This window comes from Brachyistius frenatus, unplaced genomic scaffold, assembly GCF_029030835.1.
Source record: "Brachyistius frenatus isolate BFR_SWC_R1_liver_20210118 unplaced genomic scaffold, ASM2903083v1 Contig_30, whole genome shotgun sequence".
Classification (NCBI taxonomy): domain Eukaryota; kingdom Metazoa; phylum Chordata; class Actinopteri; family Embiotocidae; genus Brachyistius; species Brachyistius frenatus.
The window spans coordinates 1,386,025-1,405,344 of record NW_027210629.1 but is presented as its reverse complement, the minus strand read 5'-3'; the positions used below and the strand labels follow the sequence as shown (position 1 = coordinate 1,405,344).

At 40.0% G+C, this 19,320-nt stretch overlaps 1 protein-coding gene across 5 annotated transcripts in view; it reads right to left on the bottom strand.

Moving 5' to 3' along the window:
- frmd3 (FERM domain containing 3) overlaps positions 1-19,320 on the bottom strand; it is a 59,721-nt gene that overhangs the window by 34,166 nt on the left and 6,235 nt on the right. For all 5 annotated transcript variants that reach the window (XM_069699474.1, XM_069699477.1, XM_069699478.1 and 2 more), the window contains exons 2-3: positions 6,512-6,616; positions 4,216-4,258 (exon numbers count right to left, since the gene is read on the bottom strand). In XM_069699474.1, coding sequence (XP_069555575.1) covers positions 4,216-4,258; positions 6,512-6,616 — 148 coding nt within the window. The remainder of the gene's footprint in view (positions 1-4,215; positions 4,259-6,511; positions 6,617-19,320) is intronic.

Genomic DNA, 19,320 nt, shown 5'->3' with positions numbered 1-19,320 from the left:
ATTACAACACACACACACACACACACACACACACACACACACACACACACACACACACACACACACACACACACACACACACACACACACACACACACACACACACACACACACACACACACACACACACACACACACACACACACACACACTCAATAAAAAGCTGAAGGGTTTGTATCAAACAACAGCAGTTGCTTAAACTTGCATTCAAATTGCATATAAACACATTCATGCACACATACTAATATTCAAAGTTTACTCTGTGAAGTTGTGAAGCAACTTTTCATAATTACATAACTATTTTTAATATATAACTTACATTTCCTGTGGCTGAATTTAGATTTGTTTTTGTTTTTCTTTTTTTTCTTTTATGTTTTTCTTTGAAATTTCTATGATGATCATTGTTTACTCTTGGGCATTAGAGGAGACCACTGTTTTCATCCTGTTTCCTAATGACTCACGGTTTTAGAAGACCCAAACAAACAATGAGATCCTGCTCACATGGATGTCAGATTAAAAATTGTTTGTATGTGTGACAATATAGGGTTTTTTGTTTGTTTGTTTGTTTAGAGAACTTCATGCTCTTTAGTGGCACAGATCAAATTTTATGCAAAAAAAAATAGGCAATCTGATCTGAAATCATATCTTTTATAATAATCATCAGGAGACATGTTCGCACCACAGTAATTCTTTTGCAGGTTCATTTAACAATGATTAATGAATCATTAGGTAATTATTAGTTCTTAGAAAAGGAAATGGACTGAATAACAGTAACTTTCTCCATAAATAACTCTGAACCAGCCAACTTAATCAATAATTACTTGCATTTTTGCATACTGTTATGTAAATGATCACCTCGGCACACAGCTCTTTCATGTCCAATTCAGATTTTACTCAATATATGACCATTTGAGGTTGAAATAACAGACAAATTAGCAACAGCCTTAAAGTGCTGGCAGTTTTTCATCTCTTTCTTAAGATGAAAACCAATTGGGAGTCAGATTGCTGCTGGTGCAATTTCTGTTGATGATAAAAGCACGTGTATCTCCTCTTTTTCCCCCATTAGTTTTTTATAATTAACAGTGAGATGGGAACATGGTGTAAATTCTCCATCACGGGCTTCAGACTCGTCCCGGTGCTCTGGTCTACCCTCCAGCTCGACACCCAGATCCCAAAAACGAACTCAGACCCAACTTGAATTATTATTTCAGTTACGCAGAACAATACAGCCATTTACAGTGAAATATGTTCTAGGAACCAGGTAAAAACAAACATGGTAACAAAAGAGTAACAACTGGGCACAGCACGGTAATAATATGGTATTTGGCAAAGTGTATCAGAAACTCAGATGGAGGTTTTACTGAAGAACAATTAAAGTATTTGAGTCCCGATTGACGACTCAACAATGCTGGGTATGTAAGTCTGTATGCTCAAAGAAAAAGGGTACGGATCTTGGAATAATGAGTGACTTGTTTGCATTGATGGTGCTCCTAGGTGAAGCTACAGTATGTCTGAAGTGTATTCATGATTCATGCTTATTTATTATTTACACGAGTTATTTTGAGTGTAAACACGGGAATGTAGTTTTAAAGGAGATGCTGAAAAAGATGAGAGATCATGTGATAGGCGTTCTAAAGTGAGCATCCTCTAACATGGGACCAGAAATCTTCACAGAGTGCCCTCACCACTCTGTTTTTAATGCCAGGATTCTCTGCGGTATTATCCAGCAATGAAAAACAGCACACATCTACATAATACATGCTGAGCAATATGAAAGACGCAATCCTCCCACCCGCTCCCAAAGAACTTGAGCTGCTTATTTGCTCAGGCAAACGGGACGAAGATGCAAACCACACTTTTTGTAAAAAAGGAAAAAAGAGAACATTTTAGAGAAGGTGAATTGGCATGATAGTATGCAAACATCATGCCGACGCACGTAAACTAGGACGCACAAAGACTGAATAAAACAGAAACACACACACCTAATTTGAGAGCAAATCCTGCCACAGGGAGAACTGATGTGTCAGTGCAACTCAGATCTATTCACCACTCGGTCCTCCATCCCCCTCTCTCATCTCTTTTTCTCTCTCTGTCAGCTTCTCTCATCTCAAACTGTCTCTCCAATCTCCTCTTTTAGTTCTTTTCTCTCTCCCCCCCCCTAATCTGACTTGCACTCTCTTTAGCAACATGATCTATCACTGTCTCCTCTCTCCCCTCTGAATTAGCCCACCACACATTTCCCCTTTCTCACTCTTTCTCCTTTGTTCTCTCATCCTCCATCTCTCATTCCGATTTTCAGCGATATCCTCAGCATCTCCTCTTGTCCTTTTGCACATGTTCCGATGAAGCAGAATGCACCGCTAATAGCTCTTTCATTAATTTACAACGGGACAGAAAGAACAGGACAGTCATTAAAAGAGTGGGTGAACTTCAGGCACAGACATGAAGGAGAAAGAGAAAGAGGCGATGGGGAGACAGAGTAATGAAAGATTGGTGTTTTTACACTATAGAAATGTACAGATTTAAAAAAAAAAATAAATAAACGGGTAGAAAAGGTGGACTGAATTCCAAGTTTAAAATGTTGCTTCTCGATCTTGTCTTCTTTTGGGAAAATCTGAAACCGCTGCAGAAAATGTGGCTGACAAAGTGAAATTTGTTTTAAAGTTTCATGAAGCAAAGAGAGAATTATCCCTCCTTGTTCCTTCAGTTGCTCAAATCTCACAGTTCACTGCAACATAATTTTACTGTGGCAGATTCAGTCAGTTTACAGCACATGCTATAATGTCGGATTACTTGCGTCACATTCACCAAGATCTCATTTTTATAGTGATAGGTTGTAGCATAGAGAAGGTGTCTTGTCTAACATGAATCTGTGAGACGCAAACATCAAGAGGGAAAGTAGAGCGCTAATATGCCCTCCTAAAACCTTTTGTATAGATCAGAATGTACATATTAACCCACATGTACTGAGAAAAATGTCAATCTGTGAGGGCGATGCATGAGCGCACCAAGCCCAGCAATATCTATGGAGACCAGTCAAATTGATAGTCGGTGTTCCACCCTCCCCCTTGGTGATCTCTCTCTCCTCTTCAGGTGTGTCTGATCTCCGCTCTGATTGTTGGGTCGTGCCCACTCAGCTTATTTAGAGGAGTTTGCAGGAGAAGGCGCCCTCTCCTCCAGCAGCACAACAGTTTGTTAACTTGGTCTTTTGAGGATCAAGGTCTGCCCATCCTGTTTTCCGTGTTTTTGTTTGTTAGGATTCCCTATACCTTTGCTAGTTAGAGGGTTTGGGGGTGCGTGGTTTGTAAATAAAAAATACTTTGGATTTTGTTAGTCCTCAGGTTTGCAACCTCATTATATGTTTGATGGCCAACCAGGTTGAGGTGAATGTTTTTTTTCTTTTGTGGCCAAATCAGCCAGTAACAATCGATACACTCTGCGTTGTTAATTTCAACAGATGTAAAAACATAATTCCTTCAGATGCCTGAAACTTTAAACATTAATGTGCACATGAGGGCAGCCAGTTTACTTGTTAGTTCTCTACTATGTCTGTGTATTTGACTTTGTGTGAGAGTTTATTTCCTTCTCGAGCCACTTGTCCCTCTGGCATTTTGTTGTGTGTCTGAGAAACCCTCCTCTTGTCACCTTGTCTGTCTTCATTGTATCTCTGTTTGTCTCCCTGCGGTATCTGTGACAAAGAGGTCACTGTCCGGCATTGTCTGGCTCTTTCTCTGCAGAAATAATGGGTGATAAAGCCCTAAAGCCTAAATTCTGTTTCTAGTTATGAAATATAAATAATTTTAGAGTAATCGATAGATAATCACCCTTTACTGCAGGAAGTCACGTAGCTATATGAATTACATTTTTTGTTATTTGTACTTTGAGACACTTTAACGCTATCGGGCGTATGATGTCATGACCCTGTCAGAGTCCCAGGTGTTGTCTGTTTGTTGCAGAACTTGACCCTCTCACGCTGGGGAGACCCTCGGGAGACGAATACAAGGCATAAATAAGCATGTTCACGCGCAAGAATATACACACACACGCACACACACACACACACACACACACACACACACACACACACACACACACACACACACACACACACACACACACACACACACACACACACACACACATACACACACATTGCTTATTGTTATATCCATATAAAAACACTGATGCAACAATAGGAGCAGAAGGAACACTTACACTTCATCTGCCTCACCACGGGCTTATTGGGCTCCAGCCAGTGCTGAGAGAGAGAGAGAGCGAGAGAGAGAGCACAACAAGACAAATGTCACCTTAAAATAGGGTAGTCAACATCTGAGGGCAAAGCAGTTAAACAGAATACAATGTAATTTTCCAAATCCAAAGTATCTTTGTGTTTTTGATGAACAATCGAATTACACATTGTATAAACTCAAGTCAAGCCACACAATTTATTTTTATTAAAAACAAATCTAAAATCACATCAAAAACTACATTTATTTAAATACATCAGTGAATATAACAGACTGTCATTAAAAGATCAATATTTACTGTATAAAATGATTGTTTAAGCATTTGTATTTACACTGAATGTATTTATATCTTGACCTTTATGAAATAAAAAAACAAAACAAGTTTGATTATTTATGTATTTAATAAAGCCCTGCTCATCTGGAAGCTGCCCAGTAAAACCTCAGTCTGACTCGTGTGCTTGGCGGTTAAAGGCTTTGATCAGGAGCTCCTCAGTGGCACTAATGGGGCAGAAGGGGGGGATCTCTCTATATTTCTGAATAGACATCAATTTTGATCCCTTAAACTGTTAAATGCAGCTATTTCAAGATATTATTCTTCCTGAAAATGAAGGTGAAAGCAACCCCTTTTGCTCACGTAGTTGCTTCAACTACTTCATTGTAGTTTCGAAGCTTTAAATTGTCTTTAAATTGCCTCTGAATACAGCAATTGTATTTGATTGTAAGATTGTTGTTACTACACTCTGTTGTACTCACTTTTAATTTTGTACTGTAACATGTGTTGTTGATATCTATTTGCGTTTATTCATTTCTCAGTTTGCATTTTTAAAACACTGAGCTTCTGTTGAGATGAAAGCGTCTGGCCTCTTCTGTGTGTGGGCTGTTTGAAATATGGAGACTGATCTTGTTTGTATTTGTTACTTGAACTTGTAATGTAATGTATCGACTGCCACCTGACTAATATCCAACATGCTTGGCCGTGCTGACTATGCGCTGGTGTGATTCAGTTTCTGTGTTTTTGTTGTTCAGCTGTGATTCGGTGCTGCCATATATTTTATATATATATATATATATATATTCATATATATGAAATCGTAAAATAAGGTTCATTTCTAAACTGACGAACAGATTCTGTTAACGCAGGTAAAACAGAATCAAGGTTGTCTGATTTAATTTCAGATAATCCTAGAAGGTCCCATGGAAAAACACAGGGAAGTGGTGGGACACTATATTTCAATTGTGGTGGGGACATTACCAAACAACCAAGTTGTCACCATCTTTGAAGTCTTCTGTCTTGTAGAACCAAATAAATTCAGTTTGAAAACTCTTCCAATAAACTTTAATCTATCAGCAGCCTTGAAGCACTAATAGGTGTTTTAGGTCCCTCTGGTGAGCACATTACAGCTTCACAATGGGAAAAGAAGACACTGGTAGGAAATGTACATGGACGAAAAACACAAAGGTGAGATTTATGCTTTACAAGAGGAGTTTTCAAACTGTATTGTGGATCTCACAAGAAAAATGAGAGGTTGGTTTGGCAAATGCACATCTGGTTAATGTCCCCACAGCCGTTCCACCTGACTTCCATGCAGTGAATGAGAGTCAATCATGCAAGGGTCTAAGGGAAACCGGCTTGCACAGAAACACATCCTCACTTTGAAATTTCTTTTATGAAAACCCAAAGCAAAGAAACTTGAAAAATACCTGAAAATATAAAACTTTACAACTATTTCTAGCCTTGATCTACAATCAGCAATTAGTCAATTGGTTATTAAGGCAATCAAAAGGATAATTTGTCAACATTTTGGCTAATTGTTTAATTACCTATTTTCATTAATCACAAATTTGCTGATTCTCTGTTGTGAAATACGAGGACGTGCTGGGTTTCTTTATCGTTTTATGTTGAATATACCTTTAGGTTTTGGACTGTTGGACAAACAAAATGAGAAATCTGTCGACTGTACCAAACTCTGCTGAGAAACTCTGATGGGATTTAGTTTCTTTCTTTCTGACACTTTATACACAAAATTACTTTTTAAAATAGAAAAGAATATGACAACTGATAGATCAATCATGATGAAAATAGCTCTGCATTCCAGCTTTTGGTTGTGTGGTTGTGTGGTTGTTTGTGTGTGTGTGTGTGTGTGTGTGTGTGTGTGTGTGTGTGTGTGTGTGTGTGTGTGTGTGTGTGTGTGTGTGTGCGTGGGTGCGTGCGTGCGTGCGTGCGTGCGTGCGTGCGTGTGTGTGTGTGTGTGAGTGATAGTTACCCTTTGTTTCTCAGGATCTACATATCGAATACCAAAATAGTCTTTCTCAAGCAAGTTGTAGTGATTACACACATGGTCCAACAGGAACTGGCCTTTGGTGTCTCTCTGTAAACAAATAAAACACATCAGTCCACGATTATATTTTGTGATCTATCAGTATGCAATACTTTCATCTAAATAAAATTCCCAGCTGTGCTGATAAAAACCCATAAACTTCAGAGCTGCAACTGATAGCTGCTGCATCACATTTACCGTGAACAACCCCCTTTTTTTTTATTTTATACACTTTATTAATCCCCGAGGGGAAATTTCTTCACTACAGCAGGGGGTCTCTCAGGGGGGAGCTGCAGCAGCAGGCTGCCACTAGCGCGGTGCCAGGTAACCTGACCTGAGGTGCATGTTTTTGGATGATGGGAGGAAGCCAGAGAACCCGGAGAGAACCCACGCAAGCACAGAGAGAACATGCAAACTCCGCACAGAAAGGCCCAGGACCGGATTTGAACCCGGAACCTTTTTTGCTGTGAGGTGACAGTGCTAACCACTGCACCACCGTGCTGCCCTTGGGTGATAATCCTGAGATGCACTCGTAATTTCATCAGGGTAAAACATGTTAATGGGAAGAAATACGTCAGCAACTTTTTGATGTCTTGGTCATGATATATCTGTTGTGATCAGCTCCTGATGTGCCGGTACAGTCTATATACACTTCACAATGTCAGTGGAGACAGAGGAATCAATAATCAATCGGCATTCATCACCTGCTCCTCAGTCAATATCTACTCATCACATACAAACGCTCAAAGGGATTCTCACACACTGGTATCTGCTTAGCTAAATAAAACACACACACACACACACACACACACACACACACACACACACACACACACACACACACACACACACACACACACACACACACACACACACACACACACACACACACACACACACACACACACACACACACACACACAACTAAACATGGTTGCTGTTTAGTTATTTAAAGTTACACACATTTGCATCTGTGTGATAAATACACATGTCCTTCCTACCTTCAACTTATTGACTAATGCTATCAATATTCATCATATTTTCATTTTGTCATATGATATGCATCACAGATCTCCTCTCCCCATGTGTGTGTCGGTCCTATAACTACTCTATAACCTGCTGATGGAGGTGGATTCTGTGTTCAGTTAAGCAGGACTGATTGATTCAGTCGCAAATCGTCGGTTTGTCCTTGTTGTGATTTATTCACCGCTGGGGACACACAAAAACGCACATATCACAGCTGTGAAGCATTTTACACACTTCTACTCACTAAGGGCGCTTCATGCTTCCTGCTAACGGCGTTTCCCTTCCCGCTTGTTTACTTTGAGTTGAAATTGATTGAGAATGATGCGATTCAAACGTAAAAGCACCATCCCCACTGTTGTTTCCTCCGTCCACTGGCTGCCACATCAGCAGTGGTTGGTATGTTCAGCACCTTGTCAGCAAATAAGTTAAGGACATTAGCTGAAGTCATTAGGTTTGCTCACTATTGCTACGCATACACATTTGCAGCTGAGGTGCATTGTAGAGTAAGGGACTGACACCAGCTGACTTTGTTGAATGGTTGTAGAAGAAGCACATTCGCAGCATTTACTCTGCGCAGCCTGATGTTTATCAGCGTAAAGACTGTGAACCTCAAACGTTCAGTATGTTCAGACGCTTACTACTCATCAAGAAAGTTCAGCGTTTGAAAGAGCAGTTAAAGTAACACTCATGGACGGTTTGATTGCCTAAAAGTGATAAATATCAACTCTGTTGGAGTAATTTTGAAAATTCTTTCTGTTGTGATTCATCACATTCACTGTCCCACGCTGTTGGCTCTACTATTGTGCAACTTAACACTGCACCATGAGTACTATGATCTTCACAATGTCTGAATAGATTTAACTTAACAGGGTCAATTTTCCACCTTTATGTTGGATTTATGTTGAATAAATATACTTTAACTCAGTGGAGCCTTAAAGTTAAACTCTTTCGCAGTCGCAACACTCAATCAATAGGCAATTATTTGTTTCCAGTTAACCTGTCTTCATTGAAATGTGATCTGAGATTTTGCTTTATTTTTTATATTCAGTGTTTCTCTTTTTCTGCAACTCTTAAAACAAACTGTTTGTCCTTTGTGTTGGATATTACATGTGTCTGGTAGAAAGGAGGAAAACATGACTTCCTCTCTGCGCAAAACAGATGTGCAGTTATTTGTACGAATACTACAAACCTAAAAGTACAGACACAGAATCTAAATCCTTTCAGTTAATTAAAACAGCTCATCATGACTGCAGTAAGGCAGATTCTGAGATTTGTACATTTGCAGATGGTGGCTTATGTTCACTCATCTCATGTCTTCTGTCATCTGACTTTATTTTCCATGGACATGAATTCCTGTTCAGAGATTATACTGGGTAAACACTGCAATTTCTCTCCAAGGAAACATTTTAAATACCTTTCTTGGTGAGTCATGCTGCATTTTCTTAGCAAACAATCTGCTGTGTAAAGTAATTGTCATATACTGATGGTGTTGACTGAACAGCCACAAAAAAGCAAGATATTTGCTGTAAATGTCACAACAACAACAACAACAACAACAAGTAATAACAACAGAAACAGCTCATTGAGTAGAAAGAGTGTCACTATCTCCTTAACTGTCCAGGTAACCATGGCTGCTTTATATCACACACCAAACAAAACAGAGCAAACATAAAACACAGGTTTAGTAAATGCATGAAGAACACATTATTGCAAAGCAGCCAGCAATTTCAGGTCAATGCCAACAATGAAGAAAAAAATAAAAAATCAAACAAGTGCACAAGACACAGAAGGAGTTCATATACAGGTGATTCTTTCAAACCACAGCAAAGTGCACTTTATCACTTAAATATTTAACTGACCACCATTTCCAGTCGTTCAGCCATTTTTACTGCATAATGCAGCTGTATATGTACAATATCAGCAAAATGCTTTCGATGCTGGGAAGTAATACTGCAGATCACCATACAGTAATGTGATTACTTTTTCAGAAACTTGTAAAAATTGCAATTTACAGTTAAAATCAGAAATTATTTAATTATGTTACAGATAACCCCAGTAAAGCTCTGTAATCTTGACACTTTCGAAGGCTGACTGGTTCACTTTCATTCTGTAAGAGGAAGTGGACGATTGATGTCAGTTTGGTCTGTGATCAGTAGACAGACTGCAGCTGAAGCTCGTATAGAACAACAGCTGGATGTGTGGGGAGGCGGTTAGAAACGCGACACGTAGTTGTCTCCAGTGTTGCCTTGCTTATATTTTGTCAGTAGTTAGCTTGTTCAGCTTAGACACTTTTTAACCCACTTTCAGGATCACCTGGTTTTGCTTCAAGATCGAGGTTGTTTAGATCTGCTGTGTGCTAATGTTAAACCTGCTATAACTGATTGCTTTGTCAGTCTGGAGGCAGCAAAAACAAGCTGTGAACACACCAACTTTGTGACATGACATCCTTCTTGAAATTATAATCTGTTTAGTCACTATCTTTTAACGAATGAGGCATTCACAGTATTACAAACTGAATGAGATGGGTGTCTATAGTGACATTACCGGGAAAAATCAGAAGCAGCGCACAATTACTGAGTTCTTCCATCACCCAGCAGTGGTTGTTGTGCCAGAGAAGACAGGCTGAGCTAACACAACAGACTTCCTGTCAAATGACTGATGTCACACAGGCGACACAGTTTGGATCACTGGGAAGTGCCACCAAAGAGAACAAAACAGAGGTCTTCAAGATTGCCGCTTTAAGATAATTTGGTGAATTTGTCACACAACCAGCAGAGCAACATTATGATTGATTCAATTTCAGTTTCTGACCTTCTGATGAATTTTCTATTGACTCTATTTACTATTTTTGGTCTTTATCAACTCTTGATTGAAGTACTACAATTTCTGTTCAATCTTTCTGTTAGTCAGTGGTTTATTGTTAAGCAGGTAAACTGTTTTTTTGAGCTTTTGCACTGAAAAACATCAGCCTGCCTTTGCAGGTGAGAGTGAGAGTGAATCAAAACAGTTAAGTTGTGGTCAGACAGCAGAACAATGAGCTGAAACTCACTATAAAGCTTGTAAAGTTGAGGGGGGCTGCAGAGTCAGCAGTCATCAGCATGCACGATCCCTTTCACACTGTTATCACAGCAATTTGATGTCGCTATTTTGAAAATATTGATAATAGTTAAAATATTCTAGTTATTAATTACCTCCAAACCTCCAAAATGATCATAGCACTCATGTTGAGTAATGAGTAAAGTAATTTAAACTTATGTTTTCATTGATTGATTACACTATTCTGTAAAACCTGCCCGGCATTGTACTAAAAAATATGAACAGCTCAGTGAGGTGGACGTCCCCTGTGACATTTGTTATGTTACTGCAACAACAATCAGCTGTCAGTGATATCAGAGACAACATGTTCCCACCGGCTCATTCAGGTTTACTGTTATATCACAGTGACACCAGTAAGTAAATCGAGACTGTGTCCCTGTGGATCCAACTGGGTGTGTGTGTGTGTGTGTGTGTGTGTGTGTGTGTGTGTGTGTGTGTGTGTGTGTGTGTGTGTGTGTGTGTGTGTGTGTGTGTGTGTGTGTGTGTGTGTGTGTGTGTGTGTGTGTGTGTGTGTGTGTGTGTGTGTGTGCATAAGTTAGGTATAGGTGCATAGGTCTGTGTATTCTGGACGTCTCCATCAGCATTTGTGTGTTTGTGTGTATCTGTCTACATCTCTTTAGGATTTTCGGCTGATCCCTGACAACAGTGTTACTAAGCTGTTAAATCTGAAGAGCAAACAAGCCAGAGACACACAGAGAGAAGAGCAAAATAGAGGAAACAGACTGAAAACAGCTACGCTGAGAGCTGTTTCTAGCCAGATCATCAAACGACACCTCTCCGCTGTCTGGTTCTCAGGGCAGACGCTTGTGGGGAGAAGAGAGGTGGACTAACGCCAAGCAAGAATAAAGAGAAACAGACCAGACAGAGAGTGAAACAGGGCCAAACACGCTGAGAGGCTGAAAGAGAGTGTATAGGCAAAGACAAACAAAGACAGAGCTAAAAAAAATAAAAATAAAAGAGTGAATAAACGAGAGTTTGTAAGATTGACTAGAGCGACAGAGAGGAAGAGACAGAGTGAGGAAGAGAGATATAAAGAGTCTATGTCATGTCCAACAAGGGCTGAATACATATTTTATGTATCCAAAGGCTGGGCATTAAAAATTAACCCAGTCATCCTGTCTCTACATGATCTCACCTAATGATGGCAAAGTGCTGCTCCCTCAGCCATCGCTTGAACACACTTTAAATAGATCCTCAGTGTGGAGTGTATTCAGTTTAGCAGAAGCAAAGTGCACTTTGACGTGTGTTTGAGTGTGTCTATCCATCCTCTACCATTTTTACTTGCTGGCCAAGCAAACAAAAACGAGGCAAAAAAAAATAGAAAACCATTAACATGCTGACTATAAAAGTACACATTCAATCAATTATTTATTCCTATATCTCTGTGAATTCACAAAAATGGCAGTTAAACTCAGCAAAATCAAGTAAGTTTGGACATCCACAGTTGTTCAGACTACAAATTCCTCAACACACCTAACCCCATTTTGTGCATCCTAACTATTTCTACATTTGAAGGTTTTTCCAGGATCTTAGAAGACTCTTGTCGATCTAGATTTTCACTTTGACTCAAATTTGAATGCTAAAATTGCTGGAACGTTTTTCATCACTCAGTCAGTGACCTGTGATTTAAAACCCACTCATGGTGTACTATGAGCTGCAAGGAAACGAAAGCACAAGGACAGACCCACCCATAGCTGAGACTGAGTAATACTGGAAGGTCAATCGAGTGGCTTGTAGACCGAAGAACAAACCACAGCAAGCTCGCAGAAGAAGGCAGAAAGGCAGACATCCAATGAATCTCATGCATGAAGAGTTGGACAGCACTTCACCTGACATGATCGCTCAGCAGCACAAATGAGTGAGCTGCCAACAACAGGCACCCACCCAGACTGGCAAACACAAAGGGGGAAAATCCTGATCACTAAGGATCCCCGTAAGGGTACAACACCTTCAAAAACCTGCCTCCATAGAAGCTCTTCTCAGGCTTCCCAGCAGCTAAGCTGAATAGAGACATGAGTCAGCACATGAGCAAGGCTCAGAGGCACATTGGAAACAACTTTAGAGGGTCAAAGCATTGCCGACTGGTTGACAGCAGTCAGGCAGGCCAATCTGAGCACTGCCTGCATTGACTACAAGAAAGCCTTCGATTTAATGCCCCACACAAGGATACCAGAGTCAAGTTACCAAAAGGCAGGTTAGCAGACAAACAGGACAGCTACAAGTATCTGGTTTTCCCACAGACCAATGGCAGCCATGATAAGGATGTAAGGAGATCAGCCACAGACAAATACTGCCAGAGAGAAAGAGAGGTGCTGAGAAGCAAGCTCATGGTAGGAATAAGATCCAAGCCACCAATATACGCCCTACCAGTCATCAGATATCCAGCTGGAATAATGAGCTGGCTACTGGAGGAGAGAAATGCCACAAATGTCAAGACTCAAAACCTCCTCCCACTGTGCCGAGGGTACCACTCAAAGTCCAGAATCATGAAACTCTACCAGAAACCACAAGAGGGAGGGCAAGGATTCAGAGCCACTATCCAGGAGGAGCATCCATGAAAACATCAGGACAATGTCCACCCAAAATGAGCTGCTACGAGAGTGCTTCAAGTAGCAGAAGACAGAGGGTCATGAAGAGGAAGAGATAATATTGTGGAGGACGAAGTCCCTCTATGGGAAGTATTGTGGGCAGATAGAGGACGTGGCCAGCATTAACAAAAAGGACCGGCCTGAAGGACACTACAGAGGCTCGGATCATGGCAGCACAAGAACAGGACCAACGCACCAGATCCATAGGGGCAGGGGTCTACAACAGAAGATGCCCCTGAGAGTCCAGCAGCAGGGTGTACGTAAGATGCAGGCTGGGATAAAGTACACTGAGAGGCATCGGGTACAATAACTTCTGTGCTCAGTATGGGTTAGAGGTCCCAAAGTCCCAGTGGCACATATTCCCAGAAGTGATTAAGAACAGCTGAGCTAAAGTCTTTATAGTTGGATTTTAAGTAAGAGACTGAAAAGCAGCTGGTGGCTGCCAGACAATGTGGTGGTTGACAAGAAGCAGGGGAGGGCAGTTGTGATAGATGTGGAAATCCATGCTAACAGTAACATCAGTCTGAAGCAGCATAAAAACATTGAGAAGTACCAGCGACTGAAGGAACAACTAAAACAGATGTGGAGGGTGAACACACACAGTGGTAATTTTGCGCTGTGACCCCAGGATTAAGTCTGAGATCTCTGTCAGGAAGACTGCAGTCCTGAGAACTGCAAAGATACTGTGCAGGTCCATCAAACTCCCTGGCCTCTGGTAGAGGTTCAAAGCTTGAGGAAGACCCCCTTTCATGAGGAGGTGAGAAGGAAGTTTTCTGTTTTTATACAAATATATAATACACATTAGTGGCAGCATAATGCAGGTGAATGACTTTTCTCTGATTGTGACTTTGTGACCACTATATGTGGATTGCACTAGGACCCTGGGTGCCCTGGCCCAGTTAAACACCGCTTGTTGTTTAATTAATATGCATGCCAGCTCAATTATGACTGGTTCTTATCGACAGCGGCACAATTCATTTCATGACACGGCATACCTAATTGGCTGAGCTGAAACGCTGTGAGGGAAGATGCGTTAAATTCCTGTGATCCACCCGTGAAGAAAGCAGCGCTCACTCCTATCTGCATACACTGACTGAACCACAGGAGACAAATGGAGAGAGAGGAGTGGGAATTTAAAGAAAATGATACACTGTCTTTACCTCCACACAAGCCAATTTAAAAGCTAGTAGCTGACCAAGACAGAAACTACACTATTCCGTGGCTTTTCTGTCACTATTGCTGCTCTTCAGGGAAATAGAGATTTAAGACATTAGTGGAGCAATTTCTGCTAATTTATTTGCCAAGTAGGATGAGTGTGGCTTTTGTGCACGTTGTGAAGCATTGTTCTCCTAATATTAACAGTGCCAATACATCTAACGCCAGTTAGTGTTTACCACCCAAAATTTGAGGCCTGGAGCCAATGCATGGATCGATCCAGAGCCTTGATGAGGACACAACAGACACAAATCAATATGCTGGATGTGGGGTGTGGGGAATACAATGCAGAGGATCAAATTAGGATATAAGAACTGAGCTAAAACTTTTTCATTTACTATTTATCAAGATGCAGAAATAAAATTGATTGCGCTCTTTCCTGTTTTATTTGCCCTCTGTCTCTGAACCATTTCCAGTCTGTATTGGTTTGTTCTAGCTTTTCAATGAAGCCCCATAACATTATCTCGGAGATTTTCAAGCCCCAAGACTTATTTTTATGGCTGCAAAAAGAAAACCACTAAATATTTTTTGTTCATGATTAACAACACACTTCCACAAACTGTAGCCCGACGTATATTTTGAAACTTTGAAATCTCTACTTGAATTAAAGTTTTGGCTGCACAGCAATAGTTTGTATTGGTTGATTCAGTTTTTGCTTTTAAAGGCTATTTTTGACCATTTTCTACTTGTAGAATAACAATAAATTGGGAAAACTGTAATATTAATATTTTAAATTCTAAAAGTAAGCTACAGATGCAGGATGCAAATACAGACATCCTCTCGAGCAAGGCTGAGTCTAAGATTAGAAGAGAGCATCTGAGGATTAAACACAAGTCTGGGAGCTGATTTATGGAACACATCCGATTTACACAGGCACAAGCACAGAAACCCTTGGATTGACCTCACCTCCATTATCTTTCTTCGTAATAGCCCCCCATCGCGACACTGTTTATCTGATTTGTAAACCAGTGCTGTCTTTGTATTTTTACTGAAGGGGGACATTGAGATATGCAGCGGGAAGAGACAAACAGGATGTCATATATCAGAATGAAACCCACACCGCTCCAGTGTAGTATTGATCTCACAGGCTGCTTTACAGAGTGTGCTGAGTTTAACCTCTTCAACCACCGACCCACAACAGTAATGGATTCTTACCTGGAGCTACAGAGTTGGCCTATGGAAATATGTGTTTGTCTTATCATTATTGTAGTACTGCAAAAAAAGAAAGTGAATATTCCTCCACCTATTTTTTTTTTTTTTAATCAACTTTGGAATAGTTACCTCTTAATATCCCCAGATCCAATGGCTCTAAGGACTGTAGTGTTGGTCTGCCAGTGCACCACTTCACTCATGACTAAAATATTAGCAATATAACAATTACTGCATGGGCTGTCATGAAATTTTACACAGATATTCACAGAGAATTCACATGAATCCAACTAACTTTGGTGATCCTCAGACTTTTCTGTAGTGGCTTCCAAATGTCTCTCTAACTCAGTAAACTACTTTGCAGAAGTAGGCAGATTTATAACTTCAGGATGACGCCCGTGTTTCCTACTGACTGGTGAGTTTTGCTCTGTGATCAGCAGTTATTTTATGGATTTATAGTCCAGTTGTCGAGTTTTTTCATTTAGGACCAAATAGTTTAAAAAATAAGAGATCATTTCAATGTGTGGATCAACATCAAGGGTGATGAGGTTATGTTGTCCCGGACGGAGATGGCTAATGCTGTTATCAAAATGTGTGTTTCGGGCAGCTCATTTCTGTCTTTACTTACAGTTGGACTCCAAAATAAATTTTGAAAATTACTTATGGAAAAACTTTAATTTTTTTAAAAGTTAAAGGGAGCTTGCGTTTGTTGTCCCGATATATGGTATATATTTTTTTTGGCCTCCTTGTTTCCCCAAATCTCTATAACAAAGGTGCCCAGTGCAAATATATTTTCACACGTTGGTTTAGACTGTGAAGCACTTTGTAATTTTTTTTATTTATTTATTTTTTTATTAAAAGAGCTCGTGCTAAATTTGTAAAGGTTCAACCAGATGGTGTTAGGTTAAAGTTAAGAAACACTAATCTCCTGTAATATAATGTTTAGATTATTTAGCTGATAATCCTCCCCATCTCTGTGAGGGGCACTCATAACACAGTGACTGTGACCTTGTCCCAGTGTGGAAGGAGAGAAACCAATTACCTTGTCATTACCTGCAATGCTCCAGCAATGCTCACATGCACATGCTACATGAGCACAAAGGCATGCAAAAATTAACACACGTGATATAAAACATGTCATGTGCACCTGCACACAAACACACTGAGTTCATGGCTAGGCACACAGCCTAATACACCTTGAGGTAGAGCTATAAATTATCAATATATGGAGCAGGAGGGGTTTCTGTTGTAATGGATAGTCATCACTCTCGCTCTGAGTCTAGCCCGACTCACAGGATGGCAGGAGAGAAAAGTGTAACGATTCTGGCACCACTGCAGCCGCTTCACTGCTGCTGTGAGTGTGTGTACATGGTGGATGGATTGAAGCAGCTGTCTTATCTTTGGACCGCAGCAGGTTCAAAATTTAGTGCCGGACAACCAAGCAATCCATGAGAAAAGAGAGAAGAGGAACTATGTGAGATGGCAGGTTAAAATATGCAGGTTAATGTCACTGTCTGTTTGCTTATTTGAATTTTAGCACAAATTAGTGCATATTTTTCATCATCCTTCTATGGTGCAGTAAACCAGTGTGTGTGCTTCCTACAGCGAAAGGGGTAAATACACAACGCATGCACATTCACACAAATGAATCACACAATGAACATTTTGTACTCTATGTTACACTCAGTTTCACAGATGATGTTACATACCTGAAGTCATCTTTCTATCTCTTTATATTCTAAGTGCATAAATAACTGTATAAATGCAGATGTGGTTGAATAGTTTTGCAGACGCCTGTTGTTTGCTTCAGTCAGCCTCTGCAAATCTAGATAAATGTGCCAGCCAGCAAAATGTGAAACATCTGGACTCATTATTCCCATGAAAATATAAGCATGATGATGGTCTACATTTTTACAGTTTGACATGTTGTTTTATTTTTTGTTTTTGATTTATGTAACCAGGTTTCCTGAGTACAATAATTCATACTGAGTGTACATTGAACCACAAGTACCCGATATTCAGAAAACCAGGAATCATCACGGCTTAAGGTTTCCCACTCTGTTCTTATTCTTTATCCCATGCTTTGTTTTTATTTAGGATGTCTCGTATACTGTATTTAGTGTGAAATAAATGTTTACAATGGTTAAAAAAAAAACATTTCAAATGTGGTAAAATATCTCTTTTGTTGTCCTTTATACTTTCCCTGAAATTAAATTTCACAATCATAAAAAAACAAAACTCAGATGCCATGTGCCTTTATTGTGTTAGGGAGGTGTAACAAGAAGAGCAAAATGAATGTAACTTTCTTTCCCTCCACAGGACTTTTACATAAATAGCCAAGTTCAAAAGTATATAAAATATGATAAAGTCACAATTCAAACAGCTTAACTCACGGGTAAATAATTTTCTAAATAAATTCACACATGCATCACTTTAACAACAAGCTGGTAAATGTGGCCTGGTTGTCAAATATGTGCTTGGTGCATGAAATGTTTCATTTAAAATATATGTGGTTATCACTCGTGATGACTGCCTTAAATGTCTGTTCTTGTGATGCTGAAGTGTCCCTGAGCAAAGAATATCAATCAGCTCTGTGTGTTATCTCTGACTTACCTTAGTTTTTCACCTTCCTACTCTTCTGTCTGCTGTTCTTGTTTTTTTTTTTTTTTTTTATCTCTACCTCCTTTTTAAAAGGTCTCCATCATTCACTCTTCAATTTCTATCAACAGCTTGCCTGTTTTCCTGGTTTGGTTTACTCTTCCCTCTCTTTTCCACCCTGCTGTCTTCCTTTTCCAAAATCTGCTTTCTCTGCCAGTCTCATTTCAAATCTCTTTTATGTTTTAATCTGCTTAATCTTTTTTTCTCTTTACAGCCACACCACCTCATTTCCTCTCCTATTCCTTCTTACACCCTGTTGATTTTTTTGGCAGTCATCCTCATAGCTTCATGTGCCTACACTGTCTTATCAACCATCTCACTTTCTGTCCACCTCACCCATTCATTTTGATGTGTCCCTCTCTCCTTCCCTTCTATCCCGCTGTCTCTTCTCTCACTGCTTCCTTTCAGTTGCGCACAAGTCAGAAAAGGGATTATTTCTCTTTAGTCATCTTCAGGGGAGCATCAAAGAGGCACAGGCAGGTGGGATAAGAATAGAAAAAGGATGCTATTTATAACTTGCTCCAAAGAATGCCAACTACCCGAAAGAAGAGAACTGCTTTAGTTTGGCACACACATACACAGTCACCCAAAAAAGCTGGCAAGTGAGAGACCACCATACTCACCTGTTCTTGACCAAGTAAAAGGCAAATGCAGTGAAAAGCAATTCCAGCATCGATATGCAGCTTTAAATAGCCTGTATTAGTGATGTATTGAGAAGATGACCTACCCAAGAATAGAAACACAGCATTCAAGCAGGATATATTACAAGCTTCTGCATATTCAAGGTATTGCGAGTTATTTCCGTGCCAAGCAGTAATTTCTTGCTAAGTATAGTGACTTAATGTCCATAATTGCAGAACTTTGGCTCAATGGCTACTTTTAAATCTTTCATGCACCCTGGGAACACACACACACACACACACACACACACACACACACACACACACACACACACACACACACACACACACACACACACACACACACACACACACACACTCTTAGTGCAGCGCATCGCAGACA